The following is a 17,930-nucleotide window of genomic DNA, read 5'->3' as shown; positions in this document are numbered from 1 at the left end:
AGTACTGAGTTCCAAAAACATTTCTGAAGACTCATAATTTTTTCCAATTTAGAAGGCAGGGCTGAATTTGTTCTCCTAGAGTAGTACCAGGTCAGAGGAAGTTGTGTAAATACATTCAGTCACAGGGGCATGAAACTTGTGCCATTTGGTAAGCTTTTAAAAGGGCATTTTACTTAATAAACTTAATTTTTGCCATATAGGAAACCTGTCTGCAAGAGGATGCTCAAACCTCTGTATGTGTATAAACAGTACCACACATAAAGAGCTAGTAACCCACTAATTTGTAAAGTCCATTTAAACATTTGAAGATGTCAGTCGTATAGAAAAGATATTTTTCTCTTTCTACCCCAATTGGAGTCTTGTAGAAGGTTTGAACATATTTTTGTGACACCTTAAAAGCAAAACTATATTATTTATAAACTGAAAAGTGCTATATAAAGACTTCTGCTTTAGATAATCATATATATGTATACTGATTTGAAAATTTTCCTCTACAAGTTCAACGAGAGGATAAATTATTTAGTGTGACTTTAGTGAATTTGATATTAAAATGTATTTTTCTTTATTGTGTTAGTAAGATATTATCAAATCAGTCCATATTTCTTGATATTTAGTATTTCTCAAACTCTGCTTTGAAGTCACAAAGTCTATGACGTTTGTCTATGTCGGTCACCCAATACCAGGCTTTTATGTTTATATAATTCCCCTCTATGGCTATAATAAAATTAATGTATTAAAGTACTAGTCACTTGCCAGCCATGCCTATAGGTACTTTACATAGATAATATCTTTTAATTATGTTCATAAAAATCAAAAAGGTCCATTTGGTTTCTAGATCAGCATCTCTATTTCACAGGAAGAAATCATCAGGTCGTAGAAAGTCAATTGAATACGAACTTGTTTAGGAAAATGGCTCATGGCAATGCAGAGATTAAGTCATAAACTAATGGAAGAAGAATAATGAAAAAAAAAACCCACACTTAACTAGGAATGCTGTGAAAAGCCCAAGCTCTAAGAATTTCCCTTTGGTCGTACGTAAAGGCCAAGGAAAATGAGAGAGTGACTTTCACTTGGGGTAAGGTTGACCTACCTTGTCCCTATCTGAGGTAAGTTTACAATCGTCATCGGCTTGAAGTGGCTGTGAACTTTTGTCTCATTCTACGAAGACTGGCCTCCTGAGGTTGTGGGGAGGGGCTGGGGGTATCTGGCAAGCGTGCCCCTATTAAAGAGTAGAAGAGCGAACGGACCGGGGGTCGCTGCATGATGGGCATTATGCTAGGCACTGGTGTGCGTTATCTGAAATAATCCTGATTGGTATTAGTCATTTGATAATCATTCTTTTGTCCAAGTAACAATCACTTATTGAGTGTACACGATCTGTGAAGCTATTCTAGGACAAGGACCCACCCTTGCTGCCAAGGATCGTACTTTCCAGTAGCTACTGCCTTTTTAGGCAAGAAGTTCTAGGTACTGAGACAGAGTCCCTGCCCTCGTGAACCGTACATTCTAAGATTAAACGCAACACATCCTTCCTTTACTCATGAAGGAAAGAGAACCAGAGAAACCTTATACTTGCCTAAGGTCACACAGTGAAGCCTAGGTTCAAATCCAACCTCTGATTATAATGCCCCTACTTTTGATGCAGTAGGCTACTGCCTTCCAAAGGAGTATACCTTTCCTCACAAGCACTGTCTATCGACTGAATAATGACTTACATAGAGACTCTTCTCTTGAAATATATGTAGATAACAGGATGATTATTATAACAATAACAATTGTAGTTTTTGTTGTATTTTTTTCAAGAGAGAAGAAAAGTTATCTCAGGGAACATGACATCTTTTGAACACTGGAAAATACCGATCAAGTTTTTTTTTTTCCTGTATTGTGGTAAAAAACAAACAAACAAACAAAAAAACCCCACATAACATAAAATTTACCACCTTAACCATTTTCAGGTATACACTCAATAGTGGAAAACATGGCCTATTCTTTTATTCATAATTCTTCTGCAAAATTCCCATTTAAAGTCAAATTATGCCTGAGAGGTGTTCGTGATTGAGGGAAAGATGAGAAAACTTGCCTCAGATCATTCTTTGTAAATATTAGCAATGATACCTTTGCTCATAAACCTACCTGTTCCAGACACTCTGCACTGAAAACGGGCTGGCTGTCCCTCCGAAGTGACAGTGTCCTGAAGGGGGGTGATGACGGCAGGAGGATAAACTGGCATTTCCTGATCTGGAGACACAACCTCTGGAACTAAAGAAAGGGACCACAAGACTGGTCATGATCAAGCCACTTACAGACGTCGCAGAGTGGAGTGTGCTGATTTATCTTAATTACCTGGCAGCAGGGCACTTTCTAAAAGTGGGGTAGCAAACTACTCTTAGGGGCTCCAAACTGTATTTAGAAATGCAGTGGGAGAACCAAAAGCAGGTTTCTCAGGCTTTATGCTAAGCTGAGAAGTAGCAAGGCGTTTCTACCTTCCACTGAGAGCGAAGCGGAGGTTGTGGCGACTCCATAGTCATTCTTGGCTTCACAGGTGTAAACAGCTGCGTCCTCTGGGAAGGCTTCGATGAGCAGAAGTGTGTACTCTTGCCCATCGTGAAGAAATTTGCACTTGAAGCCAGTGGAAAGCAGCTGCTCTTCCTTGTACCAGGCAATTTTGGGCTGCGGTCTGCCGGCTATCACGGCGCAGAAGCGGGCAGGCTTGCCAGACTGCACAGTGATGGGCTGGAGCTCCTGAAGAATCTGGGGCGGCTCCGGAGCTGGGAGTGAATGAAAACCAACACTTGTGAGGAAGTGCGAAAACACTTCATGTGAAAGCCTACGTTCATTTGTGGCCAGGGGTGAGGCAGCCAGAAACCAAACTTTGGAATTGTGATGGCTTTACTTGCCTCAGAATACGAGAACATTCTTTATGCTAACAAGGAAGAAAGCACTTGGAATCTTGTCCTCAAATAGAATAAATTTAGAAAGATACTTCTGGTATTTGAGGCTTGGTCAGGGGGCCTTGCTGAGAGTGTTGAGCTTGTCAACATAATGTGATCACCCCTCTCCCTGCTGGGGTCTGCATGGGGGTGTCGCAATGGCTGGTACCCTAAAGAAAGCCAGGACGGCTGCCACTCACTGCCTATTTTCTATCATTTGGGCAAACCATGTGGCCAGGTGGTTCATCACCTTTAGGTCTGTTTGTTTTGCAAGTATTTGTGTATATGTCAGAGTCATTTCCTTATATTTAGATGCCAATGAACTACAATCACTGAGCATGAATAAAGAATAAATGTTATTCCAGATCTACTTAAAGGCAATTAGACTTAAAAAAAAAAAACCAAAAAACCCCAAAACCTCACTTTCTTGCTATGCTAATTAAAGCATCTTCTCAGTGTTGTGATGACTGAGGGGAACTGGGTAGTTCATGGAACACATAAATGGGGGGAAAGGACTTCTGTAAGGCTGGGTGGTTTCTGACCTTTACTTCTCTGTGTCTCAGTCTATCACAAATCTAGAAATAATAAGAACTGGATACCATGATGATTTGGTCTTCCAGGGACTAAGGGAATGTTGGCAATATGGCTCATTTTTATTAAACTGAGATTATTCTTAGTGTTCTTCCATCTGCTTCTGGGGTATGTGTTCAGAGTAGACTCAAGATTAAAATAGGGATGGACAGTCCTTCTCTGTGCATTCAGGTTAGTCTCATTTCTAGGTCAGCCTCAAACTCAGCTCTAAGCTTTCTAATGAGGAAAGTGGGTGGTTTCAAGGCACTCCTCGGCGGACTTGGCAGCATGTGGAATAAGAGCCTCTGGCCGTAGGGCTTGGGGCACAGAAAACCTAGCTCCACATCGCCTGTGGCTCTCCAGGCCCTCTGGGGTCTCAAAGAGGACTTCTGGGTTTTCCCAGGCACTCCGCACTAGAGGCTGGAAATGCCCCTGGGGCTCGGTAGCACTACTAGCACCTAAACAGTTGGCGCCAAGGGCAGAAAACTTGACCAGCTGAACCAGCTGAATGCTGTATCTAGAAACCCACTGAGGGGCTGTGATAACTGACATAGAGTGGGTACTCAATAGTGTTGACCAACTAAATGATGATTTGCCATTAGGCACTTTCTGGAAATGACATCTTTACAGTCTCTAATAGCCGCTGTCCCTTTATCCAGATATAATGTGAAAATAAACGTAGCTGCAAACATATGAGTAGTATGGCTTCTTTAGAAATTGCCCAGAACTATCAGCACTTTAGGAACTTAAAGGGGAGGATTGGGGGCGCCTGGGTGGCACAGCGGTTAAAGCGTCTGCCTTCGGCTCAGGGCGTGATCCCGGCGTTCCGGGTTCGAGCCCCACGTCAGGCTCTTCCTCTATGAGCCTGCTTCTTCCTCTCCCACTCCCCCTGCTTGTGTTCCCTCTCTCATTGGCTGTCTCTATCTCTGTCAAATAAATAAATAAAAAATCTTTAAAAAAAAAAAAAAAGGGGGAGGATTATTCCAGATGGATCCACAAAATACATTAATATGTCTACCTACCATTGACATAGAGAGTAACAGAACTCCTGTTCCTTCCTGCCACAAAGGTGTATTCACCAGCATCACTATGCCTGGTCTCAGAGATAAACATCCGGTGGATTCTTCTCTCCACCACATATTGATGTCGTTCTTGAATTTGGAAATTGATTTCAATGCCATCTTTATACCAGTGGGCATCAACATCATCTTCGTTGACCTCAAACTCAACGACAGCACGTTGTTTCTCAATAACCTTTTGGTGGAGGAACATAAAAAGAGAATTGAAGTCCTGCTTTCCTTTTGGTTTTAACCTTTTTCTAAAACTGCTCATTTCAAGAGCATGCCAAACCTATAGATTATGATAGAAAAAGCTGACTGGGTGAAGTGCATTCTAATTCGTCCTGCATCTCCTTAGACAAATGGTACCCTAACTTCTTCTAAGAGAATCCTGCTAACACCTGCACTGAGGAGAGACACCACCCCAAAGAGACCATGACTTGAATCCTTAAATGTTTGCTTTTTAACTAGTCATAACAGAAATAACAACACCTCATATCTGTGGGCTTTTTATTTTGGACAAAGCTCTTTTACTATTTAATCTGATTTCATGTGGTATGAACAAGAACCTCCTGGGGTAGGTAGAAACCATTAGCCTCATTTTTAACAGTGAGGCAATCAGGTTCAGAATTGGACAGTAAAGGACAGAAGACATATTCAGGTCATCGGCGTCCTCACTGAAGGCTTTTTCACTATGTAGTCAAGGCCTGTCGTGCCCGGTTCTTCTCAGATGAGCTATACGATAAATCCGAATTCAAACAATATTTCTCCTAACATGTTCCCTCCATTCCACATTCGGGAAGACAGGCACCCATGAGAACAAGCCCTGCACACGGAGTAGAGAGCAAAGGGGTCTGGCTTGGTACCTTTGCTAGGAACCCAGCTTCTGCTCAATCCTGGACCTCAGAAGAAGCGTTCCCAGCCAAGTCCCTGCCTCTCCACAATAGAAGCTATCTGACGAAACGCCACCTTGTCCTACCTTCCCTGAGTGCCAGCTGCCGTGTAAGCACCACGATGTACATCTGAGCTCTATCCGCTTCGTGCTGCTTGGCCAGTGGCCATTTATGAGACAGTGAAGTTCCTACAGCTGCTTTAATTAAAGTATCTAGACAGCTGCTAAGGACACACTATTTCCCTAAGTGAGGGAAAACTGTGACTAAATTGATGTCAGATTGAGAGTCTAAGCCAGCAGGGATCAGCTGTTTTCTTTCTTTGGAGGACTGTGGTTAGAAAATGTTGAGGTTAAAAAATTAAAATCTCAAACTATGGATTACGGGCTCTCGATGACGTCTCCCAAATTCAGCACGTAGACGATACCTGAACCTCCCTCTTGAGACTTCGGATGCGGACATCTCTGCCTTCTACGTAGAGGTTAGCGGTGGATATGTTGCCTCCTGCCACCACTGCGTATTGCCCGGCATCAGACATCCGGGTGGAGGGGATCAGCAGGCGGTGGACGTATTTCTCCTTCTGTATCTTTATTCTGTGGATGAAATGGAAATTGAAGTTTAATGAATGGTGACTCAAAGCAAACTGGGAATTACTAGAACGTAGCCAGGCAACACAAGTGACCTGTCCACAGTCGGCAGCTCTTGGCCATCTTTCATCCACTGAACAGTGATGTCAGGTTCAGAAACTTCACACTCAAACATGGCTCGCTTCTTCTCAAGAACCTTAATATCCTTGATGTGTTTCCGAAATTCTATGTGGCGAGCTGGAAAACAGCACGTACAAAAATTAACCTTTCTAATGGCTTTAAGACATAACTCACGGAGTAGGCGATCCACAGGCTCAAAGCACTCAGTCCAGGGGCTTCAGTATTGTCAGAGTTGGCAAACCACCCCTTCAATCAATGTTAGAATATTCTCATTACCCCAAAAGCCCATACAGGCCTTAGTCACCACCCTCCAGACCCCTCCTACTGTCTCCCCCCAGATTTAGGCGCCCATCTATTATCTATAGATGTGTGTATTCTGACATTTCCTATAAAGGGGATCATACAATATGTGGTCCTTTGGGACTGGCTTCTTTCACTTAGCATATGGTTTTTAAGGTTCACCCATGTGGTAGCACGTTTCAGCACTTGCTTTTTAGTGCTCACAATACTTCATTACACAGATACACATTTTATTTTCCCATTAATTGATGCACTGATTAGTATCGTACATGGTGTGTTTGACATTTCGTGTTATGGGTAAGACATTTATGACACCATACCTTCCACGTAAAGGGTGGCTGTTGAGGTAGCTTTTCCAGCCACGAAGGTGTACTCAGCTGCATCCCCAAAGTGAACATTCCTGATATTCAGTGAGTGCATGAGCTTTTTGGTTCTCATCTGGCACCTGTCAGTTGATTTGATTTCCACACCATTCTTTAACCATTTGTAAGAGATGCCTTCATAGTTCACCGTTACCTCAAAGGTAATGGTGTCTTTTTCTTCAGCATTGATGTCCTTCAGCATGGATGTAATCATGATTGCTGCAAAGGGGGAAGGAAACACACCCAAGAAGACTTCGTGTCAGTATGATGTGAGTCATATCAAGCACAGAGTGAAAACGAGGAATGTGTTTAGTATGTCTGTTAAGGCGATTACAGTTCAGGGGTATGAGCTATGCTATCTTCCAGGTTCCCCCCACAGGACTATACCAAGGGACCAAGGAACAGAAAGAGCTAGTGATAGATAGTAGAGCATCTTTACAGGTAGCCTTGAAAGGCTACTCTAATCAGAAAATTTTATCCAGGTGGAGATGCTGGTGCCTAACTCAGGGTGAACACGCAGTCGATGTTTCAGTCAAGGATTTTCGGAGTGGATTAACTGGTCAGGAAGGAAAAGAGTGGGATATGGAATAACAATGAGTTTACCAAGTATTTGATACAATTTTTGTTTGTTTGTTTACTTACGGGTGACTCTCAGGGTGGCGCTGACTTGGTCATTGCCACAGACAAATGTGTACTCTGCCGAGTCCTCTGTGCTGGTGTTCATGATGATCAGCTGGTGGAGTTTCCCCTGCACCACTATCTTGAACTTCTCGCTCATCTCAATCTCCACGCCATTCTTCAGCCACATGGAAGGGACATTGAAGTGGGACACCTCACACTCAAAGGAGGCAGATTTGGTCTCAGGTACCTCAATGTTTTTCATGGTTTTTGTAATATGTAATGCTTAGGAAAATCAAAAAGCACTTCAGTTAATATATTTTATCTTTAAAAAATGGATGAAACCAACCAACCAACCAACCAACGAATGAACACATGGGAATCATCTCGGGAAATGCCGCAAGGAGCTAATACTTACTCTCCACGAAAAGTTTAGCTCTGCACTCCAGCTGCCCCACCACGGCTGTATATTCCCCAGCATCCGAGGGCGAAATGTGCTGCAGCATCAGTTTGTGCACCTTTCTTTCTGAGACCAGCCTGTGCTTGTCACTTGGCTTAATCTCCACATTCTTGTGGAACCATTTTACTGGAACAGTGTCATGGGAAACACTAACTTCAAAGGCAACGGTGGAATTTTCCAAGGCGGTCACATCTTTTGGCTTTTTAATGATCTTGACAGCTAATGAGGAAAGTCGAAGCGATTCAGTGATATGGTTAACTTAGTGGTTACCATACATTGGCTACTTGTAAAATGTTTCTAAATTAACTTACTCTCCACATGTAGTCTGGCACTGGCTCCTAGCTTTCCAAGCTTGAAGCCATATACAGATTCATCCACAACAGCACAGTTTTTAATCCTCAGAGTGTAAACTGTTCCTTTGACTGAGATGTCGTACTTGTCATTGGATCGCAGCACAACGCCATTTTTGATCCACTGGACGCCTTTTACGTTAGGATGCGTAAGCTCAACAGTGAAAACAGCATCCTGCGTCTCTGTCACGGTGAGGTTCTTCAGAGTCTTCTTAATTTTGACAGCTGAAGACAAATTTATGATTGGTTTAGGAAATAAAGATGACATGGTCAACTAAAAGAAGTCCTGGCATAAGATCATTACCTGGTCATCTTGCAAAAGAACGGTTATCAAAAATGTGGCAGTTATGCAGAGCCTCTCTTGTAAAAGACACCTTGAGATTATTTAGGAAAACCTGGGATCCAGTTTGAAATGTACACTGCACAACGATTTTTCTATATTTGAATGAGAGGAAGTTTGCATAGCTGCATACTAATAGCTTAATAGTGAAGAGCAAAAGAGGGACAGAGAATGAGAGTGTCTAATTAGGCTGTTCCTCTGAGCTAGAACCTAAGAAATGGCTTCTTCACAGAAACACATCTTAAAAGCAATTTTGCACCTTGTGGTATATGGCCTAGAAAGTTTAGAAAGTTTATAATGATTTTGTGAAATCAAGATTTATGGCACCCAGAATGGTTATACCATTGACTTTTAAACTGGTAACTATCAAGAATGCAATATGATGTGAAACAGATAAATCTGTTATTACATCACTGACCTTCAACTTTGAGTTTGGCAGATGTTTTGGAGGTGGCCACCTTGTAGGTGTATTCTCCAACGTCATCTAATTTGGTGGCAGCGATGATAAGTCTCCTTTTGTGGCCATCAGATTCACTCCTGACGTTGTTACTCAGTGGTAGGTGTTTGCCGTCCTTCAGCCATTCGCCTTCGGAATCTGGGTTGGCAACTTCACATTCAAACACAGCTTCCTGCGATTCAGCCACAGTCTGGTCGGTGAGTGGCTTGGAGATGGCTCCCCCTTTGGAACAAGAGAAGTTTAAGTGTGAGTCCTTTAAAAAAATATATTTATACAAAAAAGAAATCTTTGCACAATTAAATATAAAATGCCAAATTTTAAAACATGATTTTGAATATCTGAAATGTTTAATAGAATTATCTTAACCCATATTGAGAACATATCACAGAAATCCCCGTTCTAGTACGCATTACTGATAACCAGGGAAAATACTGGACTCAGGAAGGTTTTACAAAGGGAAAGCAACTGCTAATATAGAATTTTGAGAGCAATACCACCTGGACGGCCTCTAACTCAATTTCTCCTTCGAAAGTATTCTACTTAAGTCTTCTAAGGATTATTTGCTGCAAATATGTCTAATATTTGATTGGGAAAAGATGTGCTAAGCAAAATGTTCAGTCATCAATATTTCTATAAGATTGGAGATTCTTATACACTAAAAATCACTATTTTTCTTTAAAAAGATTTATTTATTAAAGAGAGAGAATGAGTTATATGCATGCACATGAGCCAGGGTAGAGGGAGAGGGAGAGAAATCCTTAAGCAGACTCCTCCCTGAGCCTGGAACCTGATATACGGTTTGATCCCAGGACCTTGAGATCATGACCTGAGCCAGAATCAAGAGTTGGCCGTTCAACCGACTGAGCCACCCAGGTGCCCCAAAAATCACTGTTTTGACATATGTTATCTCTTTTATGAAGCTTCCCCCTATTGCCTCCATGGCCATTATCCACTGGCAGAAAAAATTACTCTTTCAGCAAGTTATTTGCTAATGTATCTGTCCCTCTTTAAATTGTGAATTCTTCAAGAAAAAAATATCATGCCTTATTCATTTTTGTGTCCTGTGTTTCTAGCGGTGTCTTGCGTATGGTAGGGCCTTAAAAAATGTTGAGTGAAATCACATAGGGGCTCATATTGTTCTTGGACAACATCTGAGGAAATATTATAATGTAATGAAGTATAAGCCGTGAAACTTTCACATAAAGTGGGACCCACAATTCCCATATGGATTTTACAATTTAATCCCAATGTCATATCTCAACTCCTCAGTAATTAAATTGCAATGAACAAAACACATTAAGAATGACTTCTAGTTTTTTCTTGACGATTTATGCTTTTGGTTTTTCATTTTGAAGCAAGGGATTTCTGCTGAATGAGTGCGGTCTACTTCATGTCATGAGAAAGAGATACACAGATATACTGACTTACATTTTAAAATAGTCATTGGGTTCATAAAACAAATATGAAGGGAACAAAGGAAACAAAAGTTAAAGAAACGAGCGATTTAAAAAAAAGAAATACACCTTTAGAGTAGGAAAGTTTCAATCAAGCTCAATTCAACAAATGTTCATTGATCATCTATCATGTGCAGTATGTTGGAGAACACAGATGAGAAAGAAGCAATTCCAGATTTAGGGAGCTTATACTCTGGTGTGAGAGGAAGAAATGGGGAATAACACAAGTATATGATAAGGGCCGTGGAAGAGACACACATAAAATAATCCTGAGGTTGGAGGAGTAAGATCCTACACAGATGGGAAGATTAAGGAAGGCTTCACAAGAAGATGGCATTTGAGGTAGTTCTGCCTAGAAGAACATGGTGGGGACAGTGTTGAGGGAAATACTGGTTTCGAGAACAGCATAAGCAGAAGCACGGAAATGAAAATGGATGGGAATTTGAAAGGAAATGGGCCGCAATTTCTTAAATTAAAACAACTGCCCCACCTAAGAATTTAAATTGAATGATAAATGTACCAACCTGCCACAGTAAGTTTTCCAGATGTCATATTTTCTCCGGCAAAAAATGTGTACTCTCCTTCATCATCTTTCATCATATTTAGAACTGTCAACTTATATATTTTTCCATGAGCTTCAATTTTATATTTAGAACTGGGTTTGATTTCCTGGTCCTTAAAATTCCACAAAACATCAATTCCTGAGTGGGACAGCTCAACTTCTAAGACCACATTTTGGGTTTCTGTACAGGTAAGGTCACGAAGACCTCTGATAATTTTAATTTCTGGGGAAAAAATAATCACTTGGTTAATATTACACTGGGAAAAGAGAAGGCTTAAGGCTTAACTTATCAGTTAAACAGAAGAATCCTTACTTTCCACAGAGAGATCACAGCTGGTTTCAACCCTGCCAACCATCAGCTTGTAAGGTCCTTCATCTGAAGCGTGGGTCCGGTTAATCACTAGTCGCTGCTTAGTGCCTTTGACAATGGCTTGTACACGATCATCAGGCTTGATTTGTTCATCGTTTAAATACCATTTAACAGAAGTCACATCGGGAACTGAGACCTTACATTCAAGCACAGCCTTGGTACCCTCAAGGACATTAACATCCTTTAGAGGAGTTATCACATCCACACCTGCAAAACAACACACGCAAATAAAAGATTTATGAATGTGAATTTTGTTTTAAATGCCCACTTATTAAAGTTCTCTACCTCACTTAACAATGTACACGTAAAAATATGTAAGTTGCACTCACTGTAGACAGAGACGCGCCCACTGGTTGACAGTCCGAGGGATGGAATGGTGAAGGAGTAATTTCCAGCATCCTCCTTAGTCATATCTTCAATGAGCAGCATGTGGGACTGTTTGTCTATCACAATGTGAACTCTGTCACTGGGCTGCACTTCTTGGCCATCTTTCATCCAGACACCTTCCACATTCTCCAAGGAGACCTTCACTTCAAGCTGGACAATGTCACCTTCACAGACTTTTTGATCACTAAGTCCTTGTAGGATAGCGATGGGGCGGGCTGTGAAATATGGGGAGAAAAAAGAACGTTATGATCATTTCTTTATCGATAAGCCATGATGATATTCAGTGCAGGCCAAAAGGAACAGGAAGACTTACGTTTCATCTTTAGTTTACAGGTTGTCTTTTTCCCGTCAACAACAAAGCTGTATTCTCCCTGGTCCTCTTTGGTCACGTCCTTAACTGTGAGGTTCTGACGTCCACGGCGAGATGTAATTGTGTATTTGCCATTGGATTTCAGCTCCACGCCATTATGATACCATTTGCCTTCTATATTTTCTGGAGATATAACGCACTCTAACTCTCCTGAAAACGATTCTGGAACTTCTATGTCCTGAAGTTCTTTTACAAATTCAACAACTGCACCTGAGGCATAAGATAAAGAGAAGTTAATTTCTCTGGAGAGTTCTACATCAAGACTTACAGTAGAAAAAGTTCCTTGTAATTCTCTTAAGTTCCCCATGCTATCAGGAATATTCTTAGTATCTCCCTGCCGATGGACTGAGAAATAAATTTTTAATAAAAAGAAGTGATTTTTATATTTAAATTATTTATTTTAAAGATTTCATTCATTTATTTGAGAGAAAGAGAAAGAGCATGAGTAGGGGATTAGGGGCAAAGGTAGAGGGAGAAGCAGGCTCCCCACTGAGCAGGGAGTCCAAAGTGGGCTTGATCCCGGGATGCTGGGATCATGACCTAAGCTGAAGGCAGATGCTTAACCGACTGAGCCACCCAGGTGCCCCTAAATTATTTTTCAAAGCACAGAATTTTATTTCAATATAAAATTTTAAAAACAAGACATCAAAATAACCTTGATTTTGGAAAAATCCAAATTGTCAATATTCTTAATTACTGGTATAAATTCAGGAATCTTGCTCTGGAGCTTATATCTAATTCCCAAATAATTCCTTTTATGAAAGGAAAACTGCAAAGCTAATTTTATCACAGCCTAAGGGTGACTTTAGAACTTAAATAGTGAAATGATTATGTACTACCTTCGACAATAAGTTTCGCTGTTGTTTTGACATTTTCATCTTCCACGAGTACGCAGCTGTAGTCTTCAGCATCGGATGTGTCAATCGTCAGTATGGAGAGGAAGTGAACCTTTCTGTCAGAGTGCATCCTGTATTTATCTCCCGTATGAACCTCCACACCATCTTTGTACCACTTCACTTTGACAAATGGCTCTGAAGTTTCACATTCAAAGGTTGCCATGGTGTCTTTTTCCTTAGCAACAACATCTTGTAATTCCTGTGTGAAAATGATTGATTGCTTGGCTACAAGGAAAAGGGGAAGAAAAAGACATTATATTAAATTAAATTCACAATTTGAATAATGGGAAAAGAAAATAAAAAGAAATATGCTAATGGATATTCACGGATAAACAGAGACAGATCCATCAAACCAAAGACATTCAAATTACCTTGGACAAGTAAGAATGCATGGCTTGAGGTTTCCCCAGCGATGTTGATGGCTTTCACCATGATGCTGGCAGAGTCCTCGGCAGTCACATCTCTTATGACCAGTTCACAAACATTGTCTTCGGGCCAGTACCAGTAGATTCGGTCAGAGCGTTCGATCTTTACACCATTTTTGTACCATTCACATTCAGGATCTGGTCTTCCCACCACTCTGACCCGGAAGTGTGCATCAGATCCTTGGCCCACCGTTTGGCTTTGGATTCTTTCAAATATTTTAGGAGCCTCCATACTAGGACTCAGTTCAATTTTATCTGGTTTAAACGTTGGAATAGTGATCTTGCCTTCTTCAGCAAGGACTTTCTTCTCCTCTTCAGTTAATTCTTTGGTCCAGTGGAGAAGCTCATCTTTTGTCTTCCTTAGGAGCTCCTCATAGGATTCATCCTTCTTACGAGACTTGAGCTCCACAGCAGTAATGGCTTCGTAATATCCCTCCTCAGTCCTGCGCTTGAATTTACTGCGCAGCTCTTCGGACTCTTCGGATACTTTTTCATGGGTAATTCTTTCAGCTCTTTTCAACTTCACAACTTCCTTGGCTTCAGTGGTATCAACAGGTCTATCTACTTTTTGTACTTCAAACTGAAGTTTTCCAGGTTCATGTATGTGAAACTCGGGCTTTGGTTCAGGGGCTCGCCTGAGAACAGACCTAAAATCTTCCCTCTGTTGGATTTCAAGTTTCACTTTATGCTCTATCACACCTTCGGGATTTTCTGCAGTGACCTTGACCTCCCCTGTATCATATGATTTGCAGTCCACAATGTCCAAATAGTGAATGCCATCATAGCGAACTCTGAACCTTTTGCTTTTGCGGATCAGCTGTCCATTGAGGTACCAGTTGACTTTGGGTTGAGGGTAACCTGTCACTCGGCAACGGAATCTGGCGGTCTCCCCTTCAAGTACTCTTACTGGTTCTGGGAACAAGACAATGTCTGGCTTTTGCTTCTCTTTCTGGTCTGTTGTTACACCTGTAAGTGCACCTTCATGAGCCATCCTCTCTAATTCTTCAATTCTCTGTAAGCCTTTCCTCCCCTCAGGCAACTGAGATTCTTCCACAAGACTTTTTTCATCTTTAACAATAAGTGTGGCAGATGTGTGGTCTGTTCCGTATTTGTTAGTAGCTCTGCATGTAATGATACCACTGTCTCTGGAATATGCAACTCCATAATCAAGGCTGCAATACCCAAACTCATTGATCATACGGAGCCTGTTGGCTGCTTCAAGTGGCTTTCCATCATGGAGCCATTCCACCACCATCGTTGGGTCACCAATTGGTGTTAGCCTACATTCAAAGTGGGCAGGCCCAAAGCGCTTGAGTCTTAAGGAAGTGAGTTTTTTCTTGAAAAACGGTTTCTGTTGTTTCTCTTTATCATAGAGGTCACCCTCTTCCCATTGCTCCTGACCATATCGCAGATGGAGGGGCTCCAGTTCTGGGGCTGCGATCTCCTTTGCTCTATAAGTCCCTCGTGGGATGATTAATTTTCTCTCTGGTTCAGGCTCTGCAAACTCAACTTCAACATTCACTTTGCATCTTGTAGTGTCTCGGCCAGCCTTATTAATAGCAGTTGCAGTATACCAGGCAGAATCCTGGCTGACAGTGGAGTCAATTTTAAGGGCAGCCTCTCCCTTGGTTCCTTCAATTCTAAAAAAAGTGAAAAAAAATCAATACAGAAGAAGTTATTGCTTCCTTGGTTACTGAATTTGTATAATGAACTTAGTTTTATTCTTTTCAAGCAAACATACCTGATTTTAGGATATTTATGAGGTACAATGATGTCACTGTTTTTCAGCCATACGATATCAGGGTTGGGATTACCCGTAGCTCTGACTTTCATTTCAAGTCGAGAACCTTCCTTTATATTGACATTTTTTAGTTTTTCTATGAACATTGGTTTTACCTGATGTTCCACAGCTGGAAGAGAAAGGTTATGAGTTAGAGTGAGTAGGACTGAAATACCTGTTTATAGCCCAAGTGATAAGGTATTTTCTTTTTTAAGAGCAAATACCTTCCACAGTTAAAATCACTGAAATCGAAGATTTGCCTGCCCTGTTTTGGGCAACAACAGTCCATTCCCCAGAATCACTGGGCGCTGCGGGGACAATAATCAGTGATTGGGTACCATCTTCTTTAATGACTACTTTATGGGTATAATCATTGACAATTTGCTGGCCTGTAAAATAAGTAAAAAGGAAAACTTGTATTAAAAATAATTGTTTTTCAAGTGTTGTACACACATATAAACTTAATTTTGTGTTTAATGACTTGTAAGTAAAAGCTTATCATACTTACCATCGTGAAACCAGAAGGTCTCTGGCATAGGTCTACCAACGACCTTTAAGTCAAATCTGGCAGTTTGCCCTTCCAAACATTTGAAAGAAGCAGGCTTTAACACAAAGACTGGCTTATAGAGTCTCTCAAGTTGTGACTCATCTGTTTCCTCCAGCCTACGTCCAGGGGACATCCTTGCAGGGGACATCCGTGCAGGGGACATCCTTGCAGGGGACATCCTTGCAGGGGACATGCGTATAGGAGATCTACTCACTGAACGTGGAGAGATAGATCTGAAAAACAAAGGCAAAAGAGAATATTTTCATGAGGCATAGAGAAAGCACAGTAAAATAAACAAACCTCTTTCTTAACATCATTTTAGAACTGACTTCATGTATATATTAAAAAGCACTTCAAAATCACTGGGATCCAAAGCAGAACACATTATCGTTGCCCCTAAATCTATGTTTTTCGTATAACCTCAATTTCAGTCAGTAGTTCTTCAACATAGCCAGGTACCCAGTCTTAAAAATCTTGGAACAATTTTTAATAGTCTCTCCCTCACAACCTGCATTTAATTAGTCACCAGCCCTTTTGATTAGACTGCCAAAACATCTCAATAAATATTGATTGGTTAAATCAATCAATGAACACATTTATAGAAAAGGAGAAATATAATTTTTTATCCAAGAGAAGGGAAAACATAGAAATTGCATTTGAAAAAAAACCAAACCCTATCTACACATTGCAGCCAGACTGGCTTGGACTGGATTTCAAAGGCTGGCTCCACCACTTACGGGGGTGGGGGGACTAAGATAATTTTCATAGGCTCACAGAGATCAAGTGCTCCCACTTCCAACGTAGTAATAAATATAGTAGCAATAATAATACCTACATTGCAGGGTTGTTGAATAAAGTAGGGATAACGTGTAAAATTAGGTGTTAAGGAAACCTATACAGTTTTCACTACATTAGTTACAGCACTGGCGGAATGAATAGCATGCTACACTAATGGAAATGCTCTGCTCACCTTACACAGGGGCAAGGAATAAAAATGCCTGGCAACCATCTCTATTGCTAATGGCAAGTGTCTGTGCTTTCTTAGCCTTTATTTTTATTTACTTATTTATTTTTTGTCCCTCACACAATAACAACTTGCTACTGGGACGTCTGTGTTTTAAACAATTTAAATCTTAATCAACCCAAATTCTTCTGGGGCTTACCTGATTCTGCTCACTGGTTCTGGGGTGGGTATGTAAGTCGGAGCAGCAAGAGGCGCAGCAGGCTCGACATACAATTTCCCCGAGCAAATTGCATTTCCTTTCATATTGCTGGCAAATGCAGTATAGATGCCCTCATCTTCTGGAAGAACAACAGGTATGCGCAGACTAGCTCTGCCATCTTGCAGAAAGTCCATTTGGTATCTCTCTCCATGCTTGATGCGTTTGCCGTCTTTGTACCATGCAATCTGCAAATGATATCATGCATATTGAAAAAAATTAAGATAAAATAGTTATTGTAACCAGTTTGTATCTTTATTGTAGCATGGAGACATGATGTTTATATTTTACCTTGGGTAATGGATATCCAGACATCTTGCAATGAAAAGTAACACCCATCCCCTCGAGAATTCTGTAATTCTTGATTCTTAAGTCAAATCCTGCTTCGATAGCTTCCGATTCAGAAATGTCAACTGCCATCTTTTCTTCTCCATCTTCTTCAAGAAGTTCTTCTAATGTAGTCTTTATTATTCTGTATTCAATTTCTTTGATAAGCCTCTCTTCAAAGGAAGAAATATGGAATTCCTATATAGTAAAAAAAAAAATGACAGTTTGTTAAAAAATATATATCCTGACTGATAGAAATAATCCTTTAAGAGCATATCTTTAAGAGATAAGGATTGATCAAAGTTTTTGACTGGCAGGAAAACCTAGCAGGCTTTTTGTTTTTGTTGAGAACTGGATGAGTCACTGTTTGGTTTCAAATCTGCATTATCATCATCTTCGTCAGTTTGTGCCACAGCACCTTGGGTCAACGACAGTCTAAAAGCACAGGTTAGGTCTGGGATGTTCATCCTGCAGATGAAAGGATTGGGGCAATAGTGCACTTGGTTGTCCTAACATTTGTCTTTCCCTACANATATGGAATGTCTATTTC

The 17,930-nt window shown here is 40.9% G+C and overlaps 1 protein-coding gene across 5 annotated transcripts in view; it reads right to left on the bottom strand.

Moving 5' to 3' along the window:
- The window catches only part of TTN (titin), a 266,895-nt gene that overhangs the window by 223,875 nt on the left and 25,090 nt on the right, over positions 1-17,930 (bottom strand). For all 5 annotated transcript variants that reach the window (XM_040643349.1, XM_040643355.1, XM_040643369.1 and 2 more), the window contains 21 exons: positions 17,345-17,578; positions 16,997-17,241; positions 15,795-16,066; positions 15,511-15,675; positions 15,248-15,416; positions 13,453-15,146; positions 13,025-13,306; positions 12,129-12,395; positions 11,758-12,030; positions 11,372-11,635; positions 11,021-11,281; positions 9,004-9,264; positions 8,207-8,470; positions 7,854-8,114; positions 7,460-7,720; positions 6,776-7,036; positions 6,131-6,272; positions 5,876-6,041; positions 4,523-4,754; positions 2,484-2,768; positions 2,134-2,259 (listed from right to left, as the gene is read on the bottom strand). In XM_040643349.1, coding sequence (XP_040499283.1) covers positions 2,134-2,259; positions 2,484-2,768; positions 4,523-4,754; positions 5,876-6,041; positions 6,131-6,272; positions 6,776-7,036; positions 7,460-7,720; positions 7,854-8,114; positions 8,207-8,470; positions 9,004-9,264; positions 11,021-11,281; positions 11,372-11,635; positions 11,758-12,030; positions 12,129-12,395; positions 13,025-13,306; positions 13,453-15,146; positions 15,248-15,416; positions 15,511-15,675; positions 15,795-16,066; positions 16,997-17,241; positions 17,345-17,578 — 6,385 coding nt within the window. The remainder of the gene's footprint in view (positions 1-2,133; positions 2,260-2,483; positions 2,769-4,522; positions 4,755-5,875; positions 6,042-6,130; positions 6,273-6,775; positions 7,037-7,459; positions 7,721-7,853; positions 8,115-8,206; positions 8,471-9,003; positions 9,265-11,020; positions 11,282-11,371; positions 11,636-11,757; positions 12,031-12,128; positions 12,396-13,024; positions 13,307-13,452; positions 15,147-15,247; positions 15,417-15,510; positions 15,676-15,794; positions 16,067-16,996; positions 17,242-17,344; positions 17,579-17,930) is intronic.

This window comes from Ursus maritimus, unplaced genomic scaffold, assembly GCF_017311325.1.
Source record: "Ursus maritimus isolate PB19 unplaced genomic scaffold, ASM1731132v1 scaffold_1, whole genome shotgun sequence".
NCBI lineage: Eukaryota > Metazoa > Chordata > Mammalia > Carnivora > Ursidae > Ursus > Ursus maritimus.
This window is presented reverse-complemented; position numbering and strand designations above follow the sequence as displayed.